Source organism: Xenopus laevis, chromosome 5L, assembly GCF_017654675.1.
Source record: "Xenopus laevis strain J_2021 chromosome 5L, Xenopus_laevis_v10.1, whole genome shotgun sequence".
Taxonomy (NCBI): domain Eukaryota; kingdom Metazoa; phylum Chordata; class Amphibia; order Anura; family Pipidae; genus Xenopus; species Xenopus laevis.
In genome coordinates, this window is record NC_054379.1 from 76,502,219 (window position 1) to 76,526,029 (window position 23,811).

The window sequence follows — 23,811 nt, forward strand, 5'->3', positions numbered from 1 at the left end:
CAACTGCACTATTCTAATTTAACCATACTGCCTAACCAGCAGAAAAGAAATCCATGCAGAGAGATCAAAGGGATCCAATCACTGCATGGCTTTCCCTCCTATAGGTTACACAATGCTTCAGGCCTGCAACTCCACAACCTTGCTTTTTGGCAGGGAAGAATGTCAGGCAGCTGTTGTGGTGCCAGTTCCTACTGCCTCTGTATATAATGTGCTTTCAGGGCCAGAACTAGGGGTAGGCAGAGTAGGCACCTGCCTGGGGGGCGCCAGGCACATACCTTCTCTGTTGCCTACCCCATATCCGGTCCCCTCTCTCCACGACTGTCTGTGCTATTTGCGCTTCTGCGCATGCGTGAACTCAGCCGGCACCTAGGGTGCATTTATGTGCTTTTATTGCTGTTCCCTCTTTCTTTCATTTTTCTTGCCATACACCACTGCCTGTTTGCCAGTGCCCTCTGCTGATATATTATTCCTTTGTTACCAATACCCCCTTTTATTGCATAACATCCTTGAGGGATCAGTACACCAGACTTCTCTCTGGATTCCTCTCTGCATATAATATACTTTGGGTGCCCAAGTCCATTCCTCTCATAATATGATGTCCTTGTAGTGCTAGCATTCACAGCCCTGTGTAAATTTTATTCTGCAGAGCTAGCAATTGCTTTATATTATGTGTTTGGGGTGACAGTCTCCACTGCCATTCACTGTTATGTTCTTGGGGTACTCAATATATTGCTCTCATTGTTTAGAATGTAGATGATATTATGGTGATGCAGTTAATGATTCCGATCTATGTATATTATGCTGGCTATGACATTCACAGTGTCTCTATTACAGTGAGTGCTGCTAAACATACAACCAAAACAACAGTGCACTAACAACCAAGCATATGTTATGTCTTTTGCATAACTTGTAAAGTTACTAAAACCTTACCTGATATCCTGGGCCAGTGCTCCTGTTCAGGGGTGCTCCACCAATGAGGCGAATTGAGGTGCTCGCTTCAGGCAGCAGTGCTCCCGTCGATGCCAGGAGCGGCAAAAATGCTGCTACCTAACAGCCAAATTTCGGCTTTTCAACCTGGAAATTCGGGTCTTCTAGTGCAGAGATTGCAATTGCGCTCTCTGCACTAGCAACCTGGACCACCCCCGACTCCTCCAACGAGACGAGGACCACCCCCGACCCCCTCCGGTGCTAAAGAGGTTGAGTGCCATGGGGAGGGGTGGGGGCGGCAAAAGGAAAGGTCGCCTCAGGCAGTAAAATGACCAGAATCGCCCCTGCTGCTGTTGGCACAAAAGTGCACCAGCCCAGGTACTTTTTTAGTGAGTACCACAAAGCAATCCTCATCTTACTTCATTGCCTTTGAGCCAACTTCTGCCGAAAGTGAAAAGGCTGCTTTTTGGTAAATTTTGGGTTTTCTCTTTACTGCGCATGTGCACCTGCACAAAAGATGAAGAAGCAGGAAGAGGATTGCTTTTTATTGCTCTTACAGAAGTCACCCAGGCTTCGGGTTGCCACCTCTCCTGTGTATGAATATGGTGCCAGACTTGACCCCTGCACATACTGTCATTATGCCCTTCCTTTGAAGCAAATCTACTTTTCTGATCATTGGAGTATTTAAGAAGAATTGCACTGCATTCATATCAAGTATAGATTAGAAGTTAACCTGCAGCATGTTTGCTGAAGGGTATCAATTTAATTTACTGTACACAACATTTTTTCAGAAAACCACGAATAAACTGCACATGTTTACAGTTTTTGTAAGTTGAGACCATTACACAAGGTGACCCATGGGCAGTTTCTGATGGCTTATTCATTCTGATCATGCAAACCTTTTATTTTCATGCACAGCATTTTGTAGAAGTGTAATTCACACTGAGTGACTATTTTTATGGCAATATCTGTTGGCTGGCTAATTTAAATTATAAATGGAAATGTTCATGTAATTATTTGGTTATTTGATGGTGTTATGCAAATGTATAATTTTCTAAATGCTTTTGGCTTTGTAGATTAAATAACAAAGTACAATAGTAAGCAAATGCTGCGACATAACGATTCTGAAAATGATTTGAAATCCTCATTACATTGCCTATCTACAAGACCAAAATGCTTTAGCAAGTCAGTTGTTTGATAATCCCTCCCTTGTCTATAATTTATGGATTAGCAGCTTTAGCAAAAATGCTCTTATTTGCATAAACTAAGATGCAAATGTTGGTACAGCATGCAAACCATTTATTCCTGCATTTGGATGGAATATGGGAACATGGTTTACAAGAAACTTTTCAATAACTAGCAAAGCATGGGTACTTTTGAGGAGGAAACTAGATGTATTATCATTGTTCAAAAACGAGAACTACTGGCATTTAAGTTTATGTCTAAAATTGTATTGGTGTAGTGCATGTATTGAAATATTGACAGTGCACTGAGAGTGTGAATGAAATATTCTATACAATGCTTATTGAGCTACATCACTAACCAAAAAAAACCACTGGCATTTGAGATGCACAGTTTAGGTCTGCAATAATTATAATTATATACCTTCTAACTGATAATTTTTCTACTGGACACTGATTTTGTTATTGGTAAAGAAAATATTCTTATGTGCGGTAATGAAAAGGTGATAAAGTAGTTATCTGTTATATTTTGCTTTCTCATTCAAAATGATATAAATGTTATCAATCATAATAATTGAAGTGACTGTAAGCATCATTTATGCAATTTGTAGATTGTCCAGAAACATTATTTATCAATCTCTGACAAGCTGTAACTATATTGTGCTTTGCCTTGTAATGTAAAATAAAATAGCCATTTAGGAATTGTAATTAATTATTTAGCTATATGGTACACCATGCACTAATAGATTTTGCACTGTTAAGTTTTTGCTGATATGGGTTTTTTCCTAAACTCAGTTCAGCATTTGGGGCAGGTGCTGCTTTGGTTTTGTCCAGGCAAATCATAGTCTCCAACAAGCTGTGTTAGGTTTTTGTCCTATAGCTGAGTCAAAAAGAAGTGAAATATTCTTTTAGTTTTCTGCCTTAAAGGACAGATTCATGATTAAAGGGCATCTGTCACACCAAAATTGTTTCCCCCATCAAAGGTGCAGGTAATTTAACCCACATTCTTATTGTTGAAACAATAGGTTTTTTTTTTGGTTGTTATTTTTAATTGCCCCCCTCCCCCCAGCATTAGGCCACCTGTACCGGGACAGAGCTCCTGATGCAGGCAGCCACATTAAGACACTGAGAAAAGTGCAAGAGCCCTCGCTTGTGATGCGTGTGACATCCTCTCCATGTGCATAACAAGCATGTTTGAAGATGCACTATTGCACATGAGCACCACTAAACATGGAAATGAGCAATGAGGGGTTCCCATGGGACCCACTCATGTGCAGAATAGGTAAGCCACTGCTACAAACCCCCACCCTAGGAGTTAGGGGGCAGCCCAACAGTTAGGGAACTGCTGCTCTAAGGAAACACAAAGCATATAATTGATTTGTGCTCCTGTTAAGAGTACTTGAACAAATAGGTCTCTTCAAAGAGAAAAATTTATTACTGGCTTTCTTACTACAACTATATAGTAAAGTGTATTTTTCAGGAGAGGATATTATAAAGAATTATCTCCCTCTACTAATCATACAAAGCACTTAACACTTATTGTGGCTTAGTGAGCTTACAGTGTTTACAGTGTACCTTTGCTCCTTGTTTAAATTACAGGGAGATAACTGACCCAGAACTCTCACCCAGCTAACCATGGATTTCTCAACCTTTAGCTGTAAAGTGATGTATAAAAATATGTATTGTACAGACCTAGAATGAAAAGTTGACATAGTACATGTGCCTTAAATATGTTAAACATCAAGTGCAAATTTTATTCCAAGTACAGCAACTCATTGCAGTCAGTCAGATATTATCTACTGGCAATGTCCCCTCTAATTCCTTCTCAGCTATGTGCGCAAAAGAAATCTTTTGTGTGCGCAGTTTTAAAAACTATGTGCTCAGGTCAAAATTCTTTGTGCGCACCATAATTTGTTGTGTGTGTTGGGCTCAAAACTTGTGCACGCAGCTTAGAAGGAACATTGCCTACTGGTAAACTATGGCATACTTTGCCTGGAAAAATGTTATACCTGTTATTGCATTTCCCCTTAAGCATGGTTATTATGCAGGATATGTGGATTTGGCAGGCTCTTCATTTTTTTTTTCTTTTGATGCAGGTCTTCCGAAGGAAAGCTGTTGAACTTGGAGAGAAACTGCTACCTGCATTTAATACTCCAACTGGAATTCCTTGGGCATTATTAAATATTAAGAGGTAAAACGTTTTCTTCCAAAACCTTTCCCAAATTGTGTATGAAACTGGTTCACGCTATCACCAAAAGTTGTAATAGCTGTTAAAAGTGGCTTGACAGTATTAAAATGAATACTTCAACAGCTTATTTTGGATTTATTTCTAAGATAAAACAATGTTTGGTTAAAAAGGGAAGATACAACGCTTTGAGATAAGAATCATCAAAGAGAAAACAACTGTAGAATTTGTTATTCAGAGCAATGATAGAATTGCCAATGGGTCTGAATGTTTTTACATGAAACTATTTATACATATGTATAAGATATCTCCAAACTTTTCTGTTTTGTCAAATTACTTCTTGAATTTTTTTTTTTTTTTTAGTTTCTGGAGCTTTACCCAAAAGTGCCTCACCTCTGCGTGCTGTGAAATTATGCGCAGCACAGGCAGATTCTTTCATCCAACAGCTTTAGATCATAAAGTCCTGGTATAGCTGCACAGGGATTGGTTGGCTGGTGAGTGAACTTTGAACCTCCCTCCAGCTTATCCAGTCCCCTCATGGCTATACTAGGACTTGCACTTCTAGATCAAAACAATCCAAAGCTGCTGCCTAAAAGAGTCTGCCTGCACTGAGTATCGTAGTCTTTCTGTAAAAAATAGATTTAACACTGAGCTGGAGGAAATGTCAGCTTATATAACTGCGCAGCTTACGCGGGAGATCCGAGAATTGGGCCACCGCACAGATCAGGTTGAATCGAAACTTGATGAAGTTGTTGTTCAGGTTAATGCACACGATGCCTCTATAGCCCGGTTATCTGCCCAGCATGATGATTTGTTGGAGAGGCTGGAAGACTACGAGAATAGGTCCCGCAGAAACAATATTCGCATTAGGGGGCTCAGTGAAGATGTCAAGGACTTGCATACAGACATTCCTGCGCTACTGGCCACGTTGGTTCCTGAAATGCCTAAAACCCGATTAGAGCTGGACAGAGTGCATAGGGCACTGGGCCCCAGGAGAGATAGTGGGATACCTAGAGATATTGTTCTCAGATTCCATTATTATGCCTCTAAGGCAGGGGTAGGGAACCTGTGGCTCTAGAGCCGCATGCGGCTCTTCATCCTGCTTGCTGCGGCTCAGTCTTGCGGCTTTGCCTTTCAGGTCGTATTGAATCATCTTGCTGTGGCTCAGTCTTGCCACTCCTGGGAAGTCTATAGAGCCCTCGAACCTGCTGGTGGCTTCTTGAGTGTGCGACCGCGGCAAGACTGAGCCACAGCAAGATGATTCATCATGGTCCTTTCCCCAGTCACATGCTCAAGACAAGAGAGAGATGATCAGCCTGGAGCTTCAGAAACAGAAGTCACATTAAACAGATGAGAACACTAACATTTAATAGGGTTATTCAGTGTTTAATTTATTTCAAAGTAGCCCTGCATATACACACTGCACTTCTGTTTGTTGTATTCTCTTGTTGTAACAGTTACAATTAAAAAAAGGTTAAAAAAGTTTATAAGCTGTTTTATGTTTTGCGGCTCCAGACTATGTCTTTAGTGGGAGAGGGGCAAAATGGCTCTTTTGATAGTAAAGGTTGCTGACCCCTGCTCTAAGGAAACTGTAATGGCGGCAGTTAGAGGTGTTGTTGATTTGACTTATAACTCCCATCCGTATCAAATTTTCTCTGACTTGGCGGGTGCAACAATACAGCGACGGCGAGCATTGGCCCTATTACACAACTTCTTCGACAACACAAAATTTTGTACCGTTGGGGGTTCCCATTTAAGCTTACCTTTAGCTACAATAACAAACAGCATGTTGTTAAGTCATCAGAAGAAGGGCTGTCCGTTCTTCGGGCGTTACGGATCATTGGGAACGAGATCGCTACTGGCAGTCAGAGTGTGATGCCTATTTTACCATGTGTGTCGCCGCAGGGCCCGTTGGCCACTTTATGGGAACAGACACCATTGAGGACTACCTGAAGACAGGACGTCGAAGACGGCTTCAACACGTTACATAAGCCGCGCAGGAGCTTTCAGGAATTGCAATAATTCCTCAAGAGGCAACCCCTTGGACGGGAGGACGTTTCCCCCTCTCAGCTTACACCACACCATCGGTGATGATGCCATTAGGGAAGATTTTCCACGACATGGCGGGATACGCCTTCGTGGCCTCTATTCCATGGCCGAGTTTGGGATCCATACTGGAATGCAGTTTGGATTTGTTTACTACCACAGTTAAGTATTTTTTGTTTCTTGCTCTGACTTTTTTTGCTTCTCTACTTTTTTCTTTTTTTGATTTTTCTGCATCGACTACTGTCTTGAACTATGTTATTTTAGACTGGAATGGCATATTCTATTGTACCTGGACATTGCACATAATTTTTGAGCGTCACTCCTCAACCTTCCGATGGCTGTATTTCTCACTCATAACGTGAAGGGCTTAAATAGCCCTCACAAACGCTCAATGGCATTCCGCTATTATATGTCCATGGGAATACAGGTACTGTTCCTCCAGGAGACGCACTTTTCTAAAGTATCACAGCCTACGTATTTTCATGTTCAATTTCTTGTTTTTCTAGCTAATGCGGAAAAGAAGCAGAAAGGGGTTGGAATTTTTATTCATAAAAATTTGCCTTTCAAGCTATTGAAATGTATACTGGACCCACAGGGTCATTTTGTAATAATTGTCTGTACCATAGGGGAGGTGCTCTATACCTTGGCATCGGTCTACAGTCCCAATAGCAAACAGAGTAAATTTTATAACTGTTTCTTTACGTCATTGTCTAAGCATACTCAAGGGCAAATCATAATTGGAGGTGATCTTAACGCAACATTGAATGCTAGCCCGGATAGGTTTGATCCTCTAAATCCCAATAAGAAATATGTTGAACCTCTGTCTAAAGTTATACGTACTAAATTACAGTCTATGGGACTGGCTGATGCCTGGAAGGAGTGCAACCCCTTTAACGACTATACTTTCTATTCTAACCCTAATGGAACATACTCTAGAATAGATTATGTGTTGCTCAGTGTTTCCTTAACCGCAAACGTTGCTTCTGCTCGGATTCCGGTGTGTTCTTGGTCCGATCATAATCCTGTGAGAATCACAATACGAAATTTACAATCCCCCAAGGTAGCTCCTATATGGCGACTGAACGAGGCCATTCTCACGAACCCACAGGTGCGTACGCAACTAGAGGGGGAGCTAATTTCTTATTTTCGGATTAATGACACCCCGGATCTCAGGCAGTCACTAATTTGGGAAGCCCATAAAACCTACATTAGGGGAATTCTTATTAAAATATGTTCCAGAAAGAAAAAGGAAAAAAGGGAACGAGTCCGCCAATTGACATGTCAACTGGAACTGGCGGAACAGTTATTTCGAGCAAAACCTAGTAATGATGGTTCTCATCATATTCGCCAACTTAAAACGGAATTGAATCTGTACCTTATGGAAGATACAGAGAAACAATTTAGATGGATGAAACAAAGGTTTTACACAAAAGCCAACAAAATTGACACTATGTTAGCGAATAAATTACAGAATATTAATAAAATACCCCCTACACATAGTATTCTAACTAAAACAGGGGCCATTACAGCCAATCCCCAGAAAATAGCGGAGTCATTTCAGGACTTCTATTCACAACTGTATAAGCACCATACGAATTTTGATAAATGTAAAGCAGATTTATTGTTCCAAGATATAGGGCTTCCCACTTTAACTTTAGATCAAAGGGCTTATATGGATCAAGCCATTACTGCGGAGGAAGTACAATGGGCTATTAAATCGTTGAAGGCCCCGGGACCTGACGGGTTTACAGGCCCATATTACAAGGCTTTTACTAAAGAATTGACCCCACATATCATAAACCTATTTAACTCAATAAGAGCAGGAGACCGGTTTGTTCCGGATTCTCTTAGAGCCTTTATAACGGCTATTCCCAAACCTAATAAGGATAGTAACTTAGTTGAAAACCACAGAACGATCACTTTATTGAATCATGATATGAAGTTAATTGGGAAAATATTAGCTAAACGAATTAATACGTTTCTGTCTGATCTCCTTGATAGTGATCAGGCTGGCTTTGTCCCTAACAGACAACCCTCTGATAACATCCGCAGGGCAATTGATCTAATCTCTTGGGCCAGTGAGAGGGGCACTCCTGCAGTGCTCCTCTCGCTGAATATAGAGAAAGCCTTTGATTCACTGTCCTGGGATTTTCTTAAGTATGTCCTGCTTCGATATGGGTTTCCGGGGACTTTTCTGTCTTATATCCAGGCTCTATACGATTGCCCCACAGCTCAAATAAAACATCATGGATTTCTTACTACCCCCACTATGATTGAAAGAGGTACAAGACAGGGGTGCCCCTTGTCACCAATTTTATTTATGATGGCAATGGAATACTTGGCGGCATTGATAAGACAAAATCAGGATGTCAGTGGGATACATGTGGAGAACCAAGAACATAAATGTTGTTTATATGCTGACGATTTACTATTGACTTTATCGAAACCTGTGATATCTTTGCCAAACTTATTTAATGTTCTGGATAAGTTCTACGGGATTTCGCCTGGACGAATACATCTATTAAGTATTTGGGAATCCACCTAACAGATTCTTATGGCACGTTATGTGACACTAATTATAGAAATTTCATTAAGCACCTGATGGATGACCTGAAGTCCTGGGAGGATTTTTCAGTTTCGTGGTTTGGCAGGGTTAATATTATAAAAATTAGTAAATTACCTCGGATTCTTTATTTGTTTCACACCCTTCCTTTAGCACCACCAGCAGACTGGTTATCTCGGTTGCAAAATGCATGTCTCCGGTTTATTTGGAATAATAGACGGCCACGACTTGCTCTGAGCCTATTATATAGGCATAGAACCATGGGGGGACTGGGTGTCCCAAACCTTCGTGAATACTATATGGCAGCTCAGATAGCTTAAATGTTGAACTGGTTTGTTCTACTTCGACCTCCCAAGTGGGTTGTACTGGAACAAGCTATATGTCAATGTAACTTTCTGGGAGATTTTCTTTGGACACATAAGCATTCCCATAGGTCAGAGACTTTTCCAACTATAAAACATACATTATCTCTATGGCACCAAATAAAAGCTAATCCCAATTGGATATCTAAACACCAACCGATGGCACCTTTATTTGACAACCCAATTTTCTTGCCTGGGCTCCAACCGAATCATTTCCGTTGGTGGAGTGACAATAACCTCACACATGTACGGCATTTCATACTACATGGCAACATAATGAGTTGGTCAGTTTTAAAGGATAGATATAGTGTCCCAGATCGAGAAATGTATAGGTATAACCAAATTCGACATTACTTATCTTCGGTGCAGAAAAAATGCTCCTTTGGCCCTCATACGTTTTTTTGAATCGTTATGCCTACATCGGCCATGTATGAAAGGCTTAGTCATATTTATCATCAAAGCGTTAATACCCAGCCTATAGCCTCTCTAAAATTTGTACAAAGGTGGAATATGGAACTGACGTTAACATTGCAAGATCGAGATTGGCAGGATATTTTTCTGAGTGCCAAACGTGCTTCCACCAATGTTTTAGCGCAGGAAACTGTATATAAAGTTATTAGCAGATGGTACTTAGTTCCGAGTCGCATAGCTAAATGGAATCCCCAAACCAGCCCTAATTGTTTTAGAGGTTGTTCCGAGGCTGGCACAATGGCTCATATATTTTGGCATTGTACCAGGGCACGACGCCTATGGATCCGGGTATACCACCTGATCTATTCAGTATTGCAGGTGAACCTACCCAAACGGCCTGAGGATGCTCTCTTACACAAGAGAATTAACGCTATCTCTAAGGCACAATACTCCTTAATTACACATTTTTTCACGGCATCAAAGCAGGTAATAGCAAAAGCCTGGCTGACTCTGAAATTGGCTTTTTCTGATGTGAAAACCAGGATAGATGGAGTATTTATTATGGAAAAGTTGACGTGTATAGCATTAGACAAACAGGAACAATTCACAAAGGTTTGGGACCCCTGGATCACCTACTGCTACCCGACCGGATTTAATCAATCAGCACTGGTCTATTGAGGAGAGGTCACCGTGATTTTAGGAGGACGGATAGTGAAAAGTTAGTCTTTGCTTACAACGGCCCAGGTTAATAAGGCAGTGGAATTTAGCTTTATTTTATTTTCTTTATTTATTTTTTATTTTATGCTTTCTTTTTCTTCACTAGTATTTTTTTTCTTTTTGTTGTTTCCTTTCCTTTTCTTCTGTTCTGAACTTTACAGTTCTTCTTTTTCCTCTTGAATTATATGTATATAAGGGAAACGTGTAATGTCTATTCTTTATATTATATGGACTTGACACATGTTCAGTTTTCCTGTCATATACTATGCTTGTTGTTACATTTGGATTTAGCCACTTCACTGTTAGCGACAGAGATGTTTTCAACGCTGCTTGTGTCTGTGTGATAACTGTAACAATACTGACGGATTTGTTGTTATGCACGATTTCCTCAATAAAAATTATTGAAATAAAAAAAAATAGATTTAAGCAGGTAAAAGGGAATAATTAAAAACCATGTAAGAACAAAGGAGCAATACAGAGAAGTTTTAAGAAGGACAGAGAGCAGAATAAAATATGGGGGGGAAGAAAGTAAACGGTAACAAAAAAGCCAAGCCCAAAGGATAAAGATCACAAGGAAAAAAAGAAAAAAAATTAATAGGGAAGAGATTTAAAAGGACAGAGAAGTTGTATACAGAGTCAGAGAGCATGACATAATGAGAAAGCAGTAAGAAAAAACAACAAAAATATAGAGAAAGGTGACGTGGGGGAGCATATTTAGGAAATTATAGATGGTATTATATCTGTTTATGGCAGTACAAAGAGGTGAAGTGGAATCAAGAGAAATCTAGAAAAAGGAAAGTATAAGAAAGAAAACACATTTCTGGGATGTGAAGAAAAGAAGAGGAGGAAAGAAATATAAGAGAAGGACAGAGAGAGACACACATTTTCTGTTAGAAGGGATGGTGGAGGTAAGCAGAAGTGAAGACATGAAAGTCAAAGCTGAGAACATGGAATCTGTAATATATTTATTGTGTTAGTGGTTGAATCTTAGGTTTTTGAGGCTTATTTTCTAGTGCACTGGCACATATCACCTCTCCACCTGTTTTAACTTAATTCAACCACTGCTATCCATAATTCCTGATCTGCAAGCTGCGCCTCTTGTGGCTTTGTACCTTGCACGTCATGGACAGGTGAGGGAATGCCTAAGTGCCAGCTACCACCCAGCCTCTATTTGCACTTTGCATGCTGCCTTTGGGTTATCAAATGACCCCATACAGAGGAAAGGAAAGCAAGACTTCATAATAACTTTCTTATATAAATAAAAAAGGGCTACTAACTGCTAGATATAAAATATTCTATAAAGTATTCTTTAAGCAGCAAACATTCTAAATTGGTCTACAAAGCTGACAATTTAAGTTGTTGGTTTTTGGTTTTATTTGTTATATGTTTTGGTTAAGAGTCAATGGACTTATTAGCTCCAAACCACTGATGGAAGGATAAGGCTAGAATGGTAATCTAACATTGTCAAATTGTGTATTGTCTGCAAAGTGTGCAGTCTTTTACTTTTTACAGTACAAAATGAAATATAGTTATTGTTTCAGATCTTTAACACCTATGCTGCCAGATTTGTTTGCAATGTCAGTCTTTAAGGGAAATGTCACTTTGTTTAAAGTGAGTAGGAAATAATGCTTTTGTGTTGTAATTAGGCTTTATATATCTATTTCAATTAACATTTTAAAAACTTTTTCCAGTGCCCATCACTGTCTTATTGGTTGTACAGTATATTTCTTCAACTCTATCTAGATCTAACATATACCTTGGCTAGTTCAAAAAGTAACCCTTTGCCTTTGACTGTAAGCAGTCAATTAAATCAATTATACTAGTGTTTTTAAAATTCCACTGACCACTGCTTTCAGTCGGATCTGTTGTGGTGGAATCGTTGACCTTCCTAGACAGGTTTGCACATCATTGTTTCTTGAGACATAGACACGAACAGTTGATTGTAGTACATCTTGATTAAATTTCCTTTAAGGAACATTCAGAAAATTGTTGATCCAGTTACTACTGGTTTGCCTCATATTTATATACATAATTCTGAATATGTGCCAGTCTACTGATCTATTCCTATTTATGTGTAGAATAAAGTGAATTGTTAGACCCACTACTTTTCCTAGGAAAACTCGTATCAACCAGACTGACAACCTAATTTCAAAGTAATATTTGTTTCATGGAAATGCATTGTGCAAAATGACAACACATTTCCTTTGTGAAGTTCTTCTAGACTAGAACATAAGGATGTTTTATTTTTTTCCTAGAGGGAACTGCAGTGATCAGAAACTAAGCTACTCCCAAGGTCAATCTGTACTCACAATGGGGCAGTAATGTCTTTTTACAAACCAAACATATATCTCTTTTTTAAATGTTATTGGCAGCCATTTTGATCAAGTAGTATCCTGTAACATATGTACATTTAAAGGGATGCTTTCATTTTATAGCGCTTCCAGTTTTTACTGTTCTGTTGCTTTACTTCTACTCTAGAAACCCTTTACCAGAAAACTATAAAAAGCTATTTCCTTTCAGAATTTTCTTAATTGTTTCTGTAAATCTAGCAGTTCCGCTTGCCTGAAGGTCAGACAGGTACTGGGTATAATTTGAAGCCACATGTAACTAGATAGAACAATGTTCTAAAATAAATTACATTTCGTTTTTAATTACAGATACAAGTGGCTTTTAATTAACAATTCCAGGTAACCTCTATAATGTGCAACTAACGTTAGGTCCTAAAATGAATGAGCTTCAAGATTGGCTGTACAAGATAGGCAACAACATGTTGGATTATTGCCTGTGCGCGTATTGTATGTAGGATATTTTGACAAGGTGTTTAACTTGTTCTTGTCTTATGAGGCCTCTTTATAGTAATTGTTAATGTGCTCAGTTTAATTTAGTTTGGTGTTGAATCCAATAACAAAGCCAGTCTGTCCATCTCCTACATCTAATAACAATGCAATTTGCTACAGCCATATTGTTTACATTTGTCTAGCAAAACCGTATAAGACTCGGTGGAGGGTCACAAATAATTCAACAATTTTCTGAACATTATAAAATAATTTAAAATGAGTGAAACATTTTGATTTTGAAGGCTTAAAAATACTCAAACTGATCTTTTTAAAGACTACCTTTAGAACTTGACAAGTGGGCAGAATTTGAATCAACTCTCAGGTCAGGGTCAGGTATAAGCATGTTTGTATCATTACACAATTATTTTCCCATTCTACAGTTTTATTGGCTGTATCTACTTCACTTTTTGCAAACATTTGGTTGGTCCAGCTTTACAACTGGATAAATAAGTGTATACACTATGCTTGCACACGCACACTTTTGATATATGTATTAATTATATATTTATGGTCACTTGTCATTAAACAAACCACAGAATAAGATTTTGAAACGTCAAAGTTGCATTTGAAGTTTTACCCTTGCCTTTGTTGTGCATTTAGTCAAGTTGGCACAAAAAATCTTTCATAGCTATATATAAGTGCAGTATATATATATTTATATATGTACTGTGTATATGTATGTGTGTATATATATATATATATATATATATATATATATATATATATATATATATATATATATATATATATATATATATATATATATATATATATATATATATAATGTGTGTGTATATATACAGCTGTGGGACCTTTTATCCAGAATGCTTGGGACCTGGGGCTTTCTGGATAATGGATTTTTCCGTAATTCTGATCTTCATACCTTGTCTACTAGAAAATCATGTAAACATTAAATGCTGGTTTTGTTTCCAGTAAGGATTAATTATATTTTATGTGGGGTCATATACACAGTACTGTTTTATTATTACAGAGAAAAAGGAAATAATTTTTAAAAATGTGCATTATTGGAGTCTATGGAATATGTACATAAAACAAAACAAGTTACCCCATCACTCCCATTATATAGCCTTAGGAAAAATCAAATTGGAAGGAAAATGTCTGTATTTAGTAAAAAGAGACACTTATCAATATATAAAGTATGCATAAACTGATGCGCTACAAAGAGAAAACCTCTACTGCTGCATTGTTTTATGATCCATGTTTGGTGTAGCAGAGAATGCCCACTTTTAATTTACAGTCTGTCAGCTAGCGAGCGCAGGAGCTGAGGAGGGGAGCTTAAAAGAAGGCTGCCAGCTATCCAGTCTGTCTGTGAGGTCTGTAGTCACTTGTGGGTCACGCAGGAGGTGCATGTGCAGTAAAGGGGTGGAAGTGATGCTCATTTTGAAAATGGCGGCACCAAAATGTTCACAGCGCTGAAAGTTCAGAACGCAGGTACGCAAAAACTGCAGGGATAAAGGAGTTCTTAATGTGGCATTTCAGAAAGGGGCCTGATGGCAAACCTAATCATATAGGTGTAATTTTTTTTTGTTTACTTCTCCTTTAAGGTCATTTCTAAAGTCAGAATTAAATTTGATGAGGTGAGGGTTCACTGCATTGCTAGAGCAATTAGTGATGGTCCTCTCCCCTTTGCTGCGATAGGTCACTTTGACACATTATCCTGCAGGTTGTAGCAAATGCCTCTAAGAAGGCTAATGGTCAGTGAAAAAAGATCCAGGCACAATGCATACCATAATTAACTATTCTAAAATCAAGCTGTGTTATTAACTCCCTGAACATATATCATTGCCCCTTATATATTGTGAAAGTTGCTGCCCTCAGGCTCTCTGCTATACAAGTTACAGAATATCTTCTGCCTTTGAATGATGTGGTGTTTGTTCAAACATTGTGAACATTTCTTAAAATATGTAATTACCATTTCTGTCCGTTATTTATAACAATTTATCAAATCATTCATTTCTTTTCAGTTCAGTTATGAGAATAAAATAGGAGTTGTTAGAACTGTAAATTTGTTTTTACTAAAATGTACACTCTGCCATTCCAATTTAGGAGGGTGCAACACAGTGGCGTAATTACCGGGGGAGCAGGGGGTGCGATTGGGCCAGGGCCCGCACCCCCTCAGGGCCCCCCAGCAGCTTGCGCCACTGTTCTAATGCGGCCGTTTCTGGCCGTACAGAGGGGGAGGGGGCGGGGCCCAGCTGCACGTCCCGCGCCAGGGCCCGCCCCCTCTAGTTACGGCTCTGGTGCAACACAGGCAATAACCATTGTTGGACTAATTGCACACATGGTGTGTTTATGAAAATGCAAATCTTACTCCTACCACCAGGGCCGGATTTGATGAAGCAGCACCCCGAGGCATGGGCCCAGTGCCGGCTTCCGCTAGCCTCCGCCCCCCCCCCCCCCCGGCCACAAGGCACCAAAGAATGTGGCTTGGCGGAATGCCTTGGCTGAAAACTACCATGTATGAGTCTGTTTGTGGTGGCAGACAAAACAGCACTACCCTCTAAGGCTAAGGCCACACTAGGCGATAGCGCCGCGATTTGACTCGCCGCGACTTTTAAGCCGCAATCGCTGGGGAAACTTTTGCGCTGGCGTCTATGGGGAATCGCGAAAAATCGCCAGCGTAAAAACACACGCGGCGATCTTTTCTCTACTGTCGCTCGAAATTGCGACATCGACAAACAAGCGGATCTCTCCGTGTATGGTCACCTCTCTCCCTCCACCCCCTCCCTTCTCTGTAATCTGAGCCCAGAGCTATGAGTGAGCAGGCAGAGACTCAGGCAGCAATTGGTGTCACAACAAACTAATATGGCAGCTGGTATCCTAAACAAACAGCTTCTAGAGCTGTTTACTCAGGTATGGTAAAGCATTCTGTGGATTAAATATAGTGTTATAGCTTGCACTATTGCCAATAAACTGCTTCGGTAGGTTTCCCCTCTCCTTTAATATGTTGAAAATCTCCTTTACAATATTATCACGGACATCTTTAATATATTTAATATTGTAACTAGCCCACAGATGGGGGGTTTGGAATAGTTTGCAATTAAGAAATATTCAAACTATATGGCAATGTGGGTTGTATGCACATGGGTGGTTTGAGAGAATAAATTCAGGCAGCACGCCAGGATTGTACCACTGGTGTATTGTTTAGAGATGTGTGATTTATTTCAATTCTGAAAAAAATCTGTGTTTTGGGCATATGGGTACTTCTTACAGGACTTTCCCACAATAAACACCAAACTTTTACAATGTTAACCAACTTAATTTGCTATATCACAGTGCTCATCTGACCACAGTTTAACAAGATCTCACAAAAGACTGTTTTCCACTCTGTACCTCTCAGAGGTTCTGTGTGCACATTGAATCTTAAATACTAACCTATGTATTACCTTACATTTAACATTTTCCTAAGGCAAAACTCCTCTGCAAAGTTTAACATTGTGAAATCTGTCTTGATATTTACTACTGTCCAGATTTAAGTGATTTTTCTGTGCTCTTGAGCCCTCTCTACAGTTATACAAAGTACACTGTACTTAAAACTTAAAAGGTGTTTATTCCAAGATGTCAGCAAGTTAGAATTATAGAGGTGAAGACCCAAGTGATCTCTGTTTAGATACCTCCTTAGAGAACACACATAAAAGCAAAGATTCATAATTAAATCAAGCCTGCTTGGCATTCTCATAGTTCATCCGTTTTGTGATTATAAGTGCACTTACTTCTAAGTAATGAACTTTTCCTAATGTTTCAAATTTGCATCCTGCAAATGACTTTAATCACTTTATATTGGTTTGAACGTGAACAAATAAACAGTAGGAATTGTTAAGGATTGCAGCACTAACTAGCTCACAGTTGGAAAATATCTCTTGAAATGCTTTGCAGCAAGTACTAATAATGCTAATTCTCTCTGTTCGTCAGCAAGCATTAAATTATTTATTTTTTCAGTTAAAATAAACAGGATGATTTTGATAAATATTATAGTGGTAATAAAAAAATTAATTAAAGGAGACGTAAAGAGGAATACGGCAGAGGATCGATCCGTTGCGCTCACTGGAAGAACCCAGGCTGGTGCAGTTTTCTGCTGATAGGTGCCACGGCCGGGGTTTCAGGTAAGTCAATACAATCATTTGGGGGTGCCTAACATGTGGCACCCCCAAGTGCAAGAACACTTTACTTCTCCTTTAATAACTGTTCTATAGGTATGGGATTTATTATATGCAATGCTTGAAGTTAGAGGTTTTCCAAGTCTTTTCATGGAGCACCATGCTTGCACTGCATAAATGCTGTAGTGGTGGCCTGGAAATCCTATTGGGTTTTATTTCATGTTTACATTTTTTTTTTTTAAATACATTTTTTTCTAGCAAACTTAAATTATGGTGATCCAAGTAGCATGAATTCTTGAAAACCCCAGTTTTCCAGTTTTGTAGCATTATGAAGAATAATCAGGAGAAATATCCCTCAATATATTTAACTCTATCTAGTACAAGTATGGGATCCATTAACCGGAAACCGGTTATCGAGACTCTGAATTACGGAAAGGAAATCTCCCATAGACTCCATTTTATCAAAATATCAAAAATATCAAAATTTTAAAGAATGATCTCCTTTTTCTCTGTATTAATAAAATGGTACATTGTACTAGATCCCAACTAAGATATAATTATTCCTTATTGGAGGCAAAACCAGCCTATATGGTTTATTTAATGTTCACATGATTGTCTACTGGACTTAAGGCCCAAATTGCGGAAATATCCATTATCCAGAGAACCCCAGATCCCAAGCATTCTGGATAACAGGTCCCATACATGTACCTGTTTGCAACTACACAGAGATACAGTATAAAGTGCAAGAAAACCATAACTCGATGTTGTTCAGAATTTGAACCTCCTCTGGGATTGCTGGTTCAGATATACCATTTGAAATTATAGTAGGTTGGGAGAAGGTAGTATTTTGAATACTACTCTCGTTATAGAGACATTGGATTTGGTTAATAAACCAGAAGTCCCTAGAGAAAACCCAAAGGTTTCAAAAGTATGTTCATGGCATCCTTCAGCACTCATTTTTTTCTCGCTTCCTATATTCTATGAATGTATGTTGTGTTAAATGTATTTTTGTCTTGGTGGTTCACTTTAAATATTTAAGGTAATTGTATGTCTAAAGGCTGTGAATAAGTCTTGTGAAATATGTGACTAGACAACCAGAAACTATTACAATTTATAGGACATGCTTGGGCCAACAATATATAATTTGTCTGAATTTTGTACTTGAAAATTATAGTTATCATAGCTTAGATAGCAGCAGAAACTACTTGAGCAGTGAAGGTTACAGACAGTCTGTTGAGTATGGGTTAATAATATGTTTGTTCAGCAATCTGTTTCTATTTTTATGTATTTTATCTATGTATTTTTTTTTTAACTTTTAATGAGTTTTGGCGTTGATTCTGTATATCTTATTTAGAGAGCTTGCAAACTGATAATGTAATTCTTTTCACTGTCTTTCTACTGTATGTTAACTGAAAATGTTCAATGGGTTGAAAGTTATTTTGTAAGGCTAATGCCACATGGGGCTGATTCTTGGCCTACATATAAACGCAAGGCAATAATCAGCCCCTCCTCTGGCATCCTCTTTCTCCTGTGATTGCACCCAAAGCCACTGCGGTGGGCCAGGTGCAGGCACACAGAGCAGAATCTGGCACCGAAATGCATACTTGCACGTTTCGGCTGTGAAATCTGCTCTTAATGTGGATAAACATTGCCTGTGTGGCATTAGCCTAAAGGTAAGTGCAATTAAAAGCAGTATTTGTTTATCCTTTTTGTACTGTGGTTTTGACTAGTGATGGGCGAATAAATTTGTCAGACACGAATTTGTGCCGAATTTGCTTGTTTTGCCGCAAGCGAATTAATTTGCAAAAACGCAGCAACAATTCGCCAGCAAAAAAAATTGACGCACGTCAAAATTGGCGAGCACATTTAAAATGTTGTGCGTCAAATTATTCGGACACCCATTCACTTTAATGTATCTGGACCAATAGTTGCGCGTATCGACGAACGTCAAAATAATGTTGACGCCAATTGACTTCAATGCGTTTGGCGAATTTTATGCCGTTTCGCGAATTTCACAAATTCACCCATTTAAAAGTTTTGACTCTGGAAACAATGTAAAAACATTCAGTGTTTTTAAAAGCATATAAAATACACTACCTGGCACCTCTGGACAGTTAGTGCTGCTCCAGAATTTTTGCTCCAGTGATGCAATACAAAGCTTCTATGACATGCAAGCCATCCAGACTATTTACCTGACTTAGGGTCTGGCTACACAGGCAGACTCGGGAGATTAGTCGCCAGGCGATAAATCTCCTCTTCTTCTCAGCGACTAATCTCCCCAATCTGCTTTCCCCTGCCTTCCGCCGGCCGCGTGAGGCAATTACGGATGACTTTGGAAAACAAAGATCTCTGAGTGCCTGCCCCCAGGCGATTTTCATTTTAGCTGGCGGAAGGCAGTGGAAGGCAGATCGGGGCGATTAGTGGCCGCGAAGAAGAGGATATTTGTTGCATGGCGACTAATCTCCTCGAATTTGCCCATGTGGCCAGACCCTTAAGCACAAACTGTAGGCCTTATTTGCAAAGCTTTTCTCTTAAAGGGATACTGTCATGGGAAAAAAATAAATTTTCAAAATGGATCAGTTAATAGTGTTGCTCCAGCAGAATTCTGCACTGAAATCCATTTCTCAAAAGAGCAAACAGATTTTTTTATATTCAATTTTGAAATCTGACCTGGGGCTATGTCAATTTCCCAGCTGCCCCTGGTCATGTGACTTGTGCCTGCACTTTAGATGAGAAATGCTTTCTGGCAGGCTGCTGTTTTTCCTTCTCAATGTAACTGAATGTGTCTCAGTGGGACATGGGTTTTTACTATTGAGTGTTGTTCTTAGATCTACCAGGCAGCTGTTATCTTGTGTTGGGGAGCTGCTATCTGGTTACCTTCCCATTGTTCTTTTGTTTGGCTGCTGGAGGGGGGAGGTGGGTGATATCACTCCAACTTGCAGTACAGCAGTAAAGAGTGATTGAATTTATCAGAGCACAAGTCACATGACTTGGGACAGCTAGGAAATTGACAATATGTCTAACCCCATGTCAGATTTCAAAATTGAATATAAAAAAAACCTGTTTGCTCTTTTGAGAAATGGATTTCAGTGCAGAATTCTGCTGGAGCAGCACTATTAACTGATTCATTTTGAAAAAAAAAATTTCCCCATGACAGTATCCCTTTAACATATCTCTTTAATTGACTTATTCTTATGTGGTGCCATTATCAAGCCATTTTATACATATTTTAAAGCTGGACAACATACACAATTATTGTAAGCAGTTTCATATTTAAGTCCATAAAGTGTTTGTCTGGGATGCAGTTTTATATTGTTCTGCATCTGGACAAACGCAACGCCACAAATGTTGGAATACGTTTATGAATGGCCTCCTTAATTGTGACAAAGTACATTGATTCTTGAGTAGTCTGTAGAATTTAATAAGATGTAATGTACTGGAGCCATTTAGTCTGAGAGTCAAATATCTGTTCAGCCTGGACATTGATGGCTAAAGCAGAACAAGCGCAGCTCAAATACATCACCGTTTAAATTACATTGCATCAAATGTATGCAGTAAATTTTAGCCTCTCAGCCTGCACCCAGGCTGACAGTAAGAGTATGCCTCATATTTGTTTTCTTCATTATTTGTTCTTAATATATATTTATACAGGTTTTTCTGCTTTAGAGACCTGTTTTATGTCTTTAAAGGGGAACTATCTTGAAAATTAAAATTTTACAAAGTTTTTTATTTTAATATGCTGAAACTTATATTACATTTTCGTGATAGTTCCCGTTTAAATGTCTTTATGATTTCTTGATAAGCGGCTTCACAGCTATTGATAATACAATACATTGTACGCTCTATTGTCATGTAAGAGGACATACTCTACAAAACATGTTTGGCTGCATATGGGCTTGAAACCAGCCTGAAACGTAGTAGCAGTCTGCTTAAATCATATTAAATGTCTGCATTGTGTTACTGGATGGCATAGGTAAGTGCTCTTCAGTGCTGCTCAGTGCTAAACTCCAGGCTAAATGTATTCACTGTGCTCAGGTATCTGAAGTGCCCAATGGTTCATTGATGTACATGATGATTTTTGTAACCATTTATATTATTATATTATATTATAGTGGGCTTTTCAGCAAAATACACTGCTGCTATGGCTATGATTTATTGTTGCCAGGAGCAGGTCACATTTTGCATCATCTTTCTAACCAGCTATTATAATAAAAAAATAATTTGTGTATCAAGCTATAAAGGCCAAGTTAAGCCTTAAAATAATTAAGCTATAGTTTTATAATTATGCATAGTTTTAACTACTGATCAGCAGCTGTGTGGCCTTGAAATGTCACCAGTTGGGTGCTGGATAAAAGTATCCGTATATGGAGTTGCAGCTGAAATTAATGTATAATGAGCTATCAAAGGGCCAGGCAAATGATCTTCTAGAAGATCCCCTAACAAATTTGATAGGATATTGGCTGAGTGGTTTGAATCGATTTCCTAAAACTATGAGCATACGGTATAAGGGAAATTGTGCACCCCATTATAATGGATTGTTTCAATCCAGTATAGTGGGTGCACTATTTCCTTTATAGGTAGTTTTGTCTTGAATTAAGTCTGTAATTGTATCCCAGTACCTAACTTTTTATTTTTGGGCTTGACACCAACCTCCCCCCCCCCCCGGTTTTTTATTTATTTACTTTCCTCTTCTTTCCAGCTTTTAAATGGGGTGACTGACCCCATCTAAACACAAATGCTCTGTAAGGTTACAAATGTATTATTATTGTTACTTTTAATTATTCATCTTTCTATTTAGGCCCTCTCCTATTCATATTCCAGTCTTCAATCAATTCATGGTTGCTAGAGTAATTTGGACACTAGCAACCAGATTGCAGAAATAGCAAACTGGAGACCTGCTGAATAAAATGATAAATAACTCAAAAACCATAAATAATAAAAAAAATTAAAACCAATTGCAAGAATTGAAAGAATATCACTCTCTTCCTTCTACTTAAAGTTAATTTAAAGGAGAAGGAATACCATTTTCTACTTGGGGGTGCCAAAACTTAAGCACCCCAATTTTACTTACCCGACACCTCGGGCTTGTGCTCCTATTTGCAGAAAACCACAATTGCCTGGGTTCTTCTAGCGAGCACCACAGATCGATCCTCTTCCTGCTTCTTTGGGTCTTCTGGGTGCACATGCGCAGTACAGCGAAAAGCTGAATTTTAATGAAAAAGCCGGCTATTTCGCTCTACTGCACATGTCTGCCCCAGTTTAAAAATCGAAGAAGCAGAAACAGGATTGCTCCATGATGCTCGCTAGAACAACCCTGGGCTGGTGCGGTTTTCTGCTGATACAAGCACCGGCCCGGGGTATCAGGTAACTAAAATGAGTCACAAGGGGGGCGGCAAGTAGAAAATGGTATTCCTTCTCCTTTTAGGGTAAGGCCACACGAGGAGATTCGGGGAGATTTTGTCGCCTGGCGACTATTGAAAACGCGTCGCCGCGTGTGCATTAGCGCAGGCGACTTTTCATTGTAGCCTATGGGGAAAAACAGGCAGTTCGGGGAGATAGTCGCTCAAAAGACGAGGCGACAAAATCTCCCCAAATCTCCTCGTGTGGACTAGCAATGATGAGCAACCTCTTTAACCAGACAAGCTCATATAAGACATACCTAAACATTATATGCAGCCGTCTTTAAGACTTTGCTATGTAAAACAAGTGTATATGTTTATTATTCTTTTTTTTTTTTTCTCATCCAGTGGTATAGGTCGTAACTGGCCGTGGGCTTCAGGAGGAAGCAGCATTCTAGCTGAATTTGGGACACTGCACTTGGAGTTCATGCATCTAACTCAAGTATCTGGAAACCCAATTTTTGCTGAAAAGGTTAGTAGGATTTAAGAAGAAGTGCCTTATTGAAGAAGTAATAAAACATGTTAAATTGCTGTTTTATACAAGGGTTATAAGAAATCACCTTTCGAAGAGACAAATTAAACCTTAAGGGAATGCTGTTAACAGTGTTTATATAGAAGTTCAGTGCAATAATTACACTTCATTAATATTTCAGGTCGGAGTTCTATTGATGGGAATAGCATTTTGTTGAAGATAAGATACAGCCTTCTGATGTTAAAGGCTGTGTCTGCAATAGATTAAAAATTCTCCTGTAGCCTGTGGATAGAATTCCATGGAGAAAAGGTTATCTGCTTTTAGTGCAAACTTTACCAAATATATAGAGTAAATTGGCTACTGCTTCACCTGAATAACCCAATTCCACAGCTAGAAACATGAACACAAATAAACAGTCTGTTAACAATTGAAAAACCTTGCGCCTGCTGAGATTAGAAATTTACAAACAGCATGCTAGCGTACCTTGACAATCGAATGATGAGAAGTCTCTAATGACTAACAAGCCGACCAAGGAGACATTTGCATGCATGTCTTAGATCTAACCAGTGTAACGACAATGTTTGAAATAAAGC

At 39.0% G+C, this 23,811-nt stretch overlaps 2 protein-coding genes across 2 annotated transcripts in view; both read left to right on the forward strand.

The window, feature by feature from the left end:
- Positions 1-23,811, forward strand: part of LOC108716798 (mannosyl-oligosaccharide 1,2-alpha-mannosidase IA) — a 153,364-nt gene that overhangs the window by 97,737 nt on the left and 31,816 nt on the right. Inside the window, exons 5-6 of the mRNA XM_018263255.2 lie at positions 4,205-4,299; positions 23,095-23,218. Coding sequence (XP_018118744.1) covers positions 4,205-4,299; positions 23,095-23,218 — 219 coding nt within the window. The remainder of the gene's footprint in view (positions 1-4,204; positions 4,300-23,094; positions 23,219-23,811) is intronic.
- Positions 4,797-6,169, forward strand: LOC108716799. The gene is made up of 2 exons (XM_018263256.2): positions 4,797-5,344; positions 5,879-6,169. Exons 1-2 carry the CDS (start codon positions 4,955-4,957, stop codon positions 6,167-6,169), a joined length of 681 nt encoding a protein of 226 aa, XP_018118745.1. The 5' UTR covers positions 4,797-4,954.

Bases quoted from the DNA above. Each gene is read 5' to 3' on its own strand.
- LOC108716799 (XM_018263256.2), top strand. From the start codon at position 4,955: ATGTCAGCTTATATAACTGCGCAGCTTACGCGGGAGATCCGAGAATTG. The intron at 5,345-5,878 runs GCAGGGGTAGGG...CCCTGCTCTAAG, and splicing joins TCCATTATTATGCCTCTAAG to GAAACTGTAATGGCGGCAGT.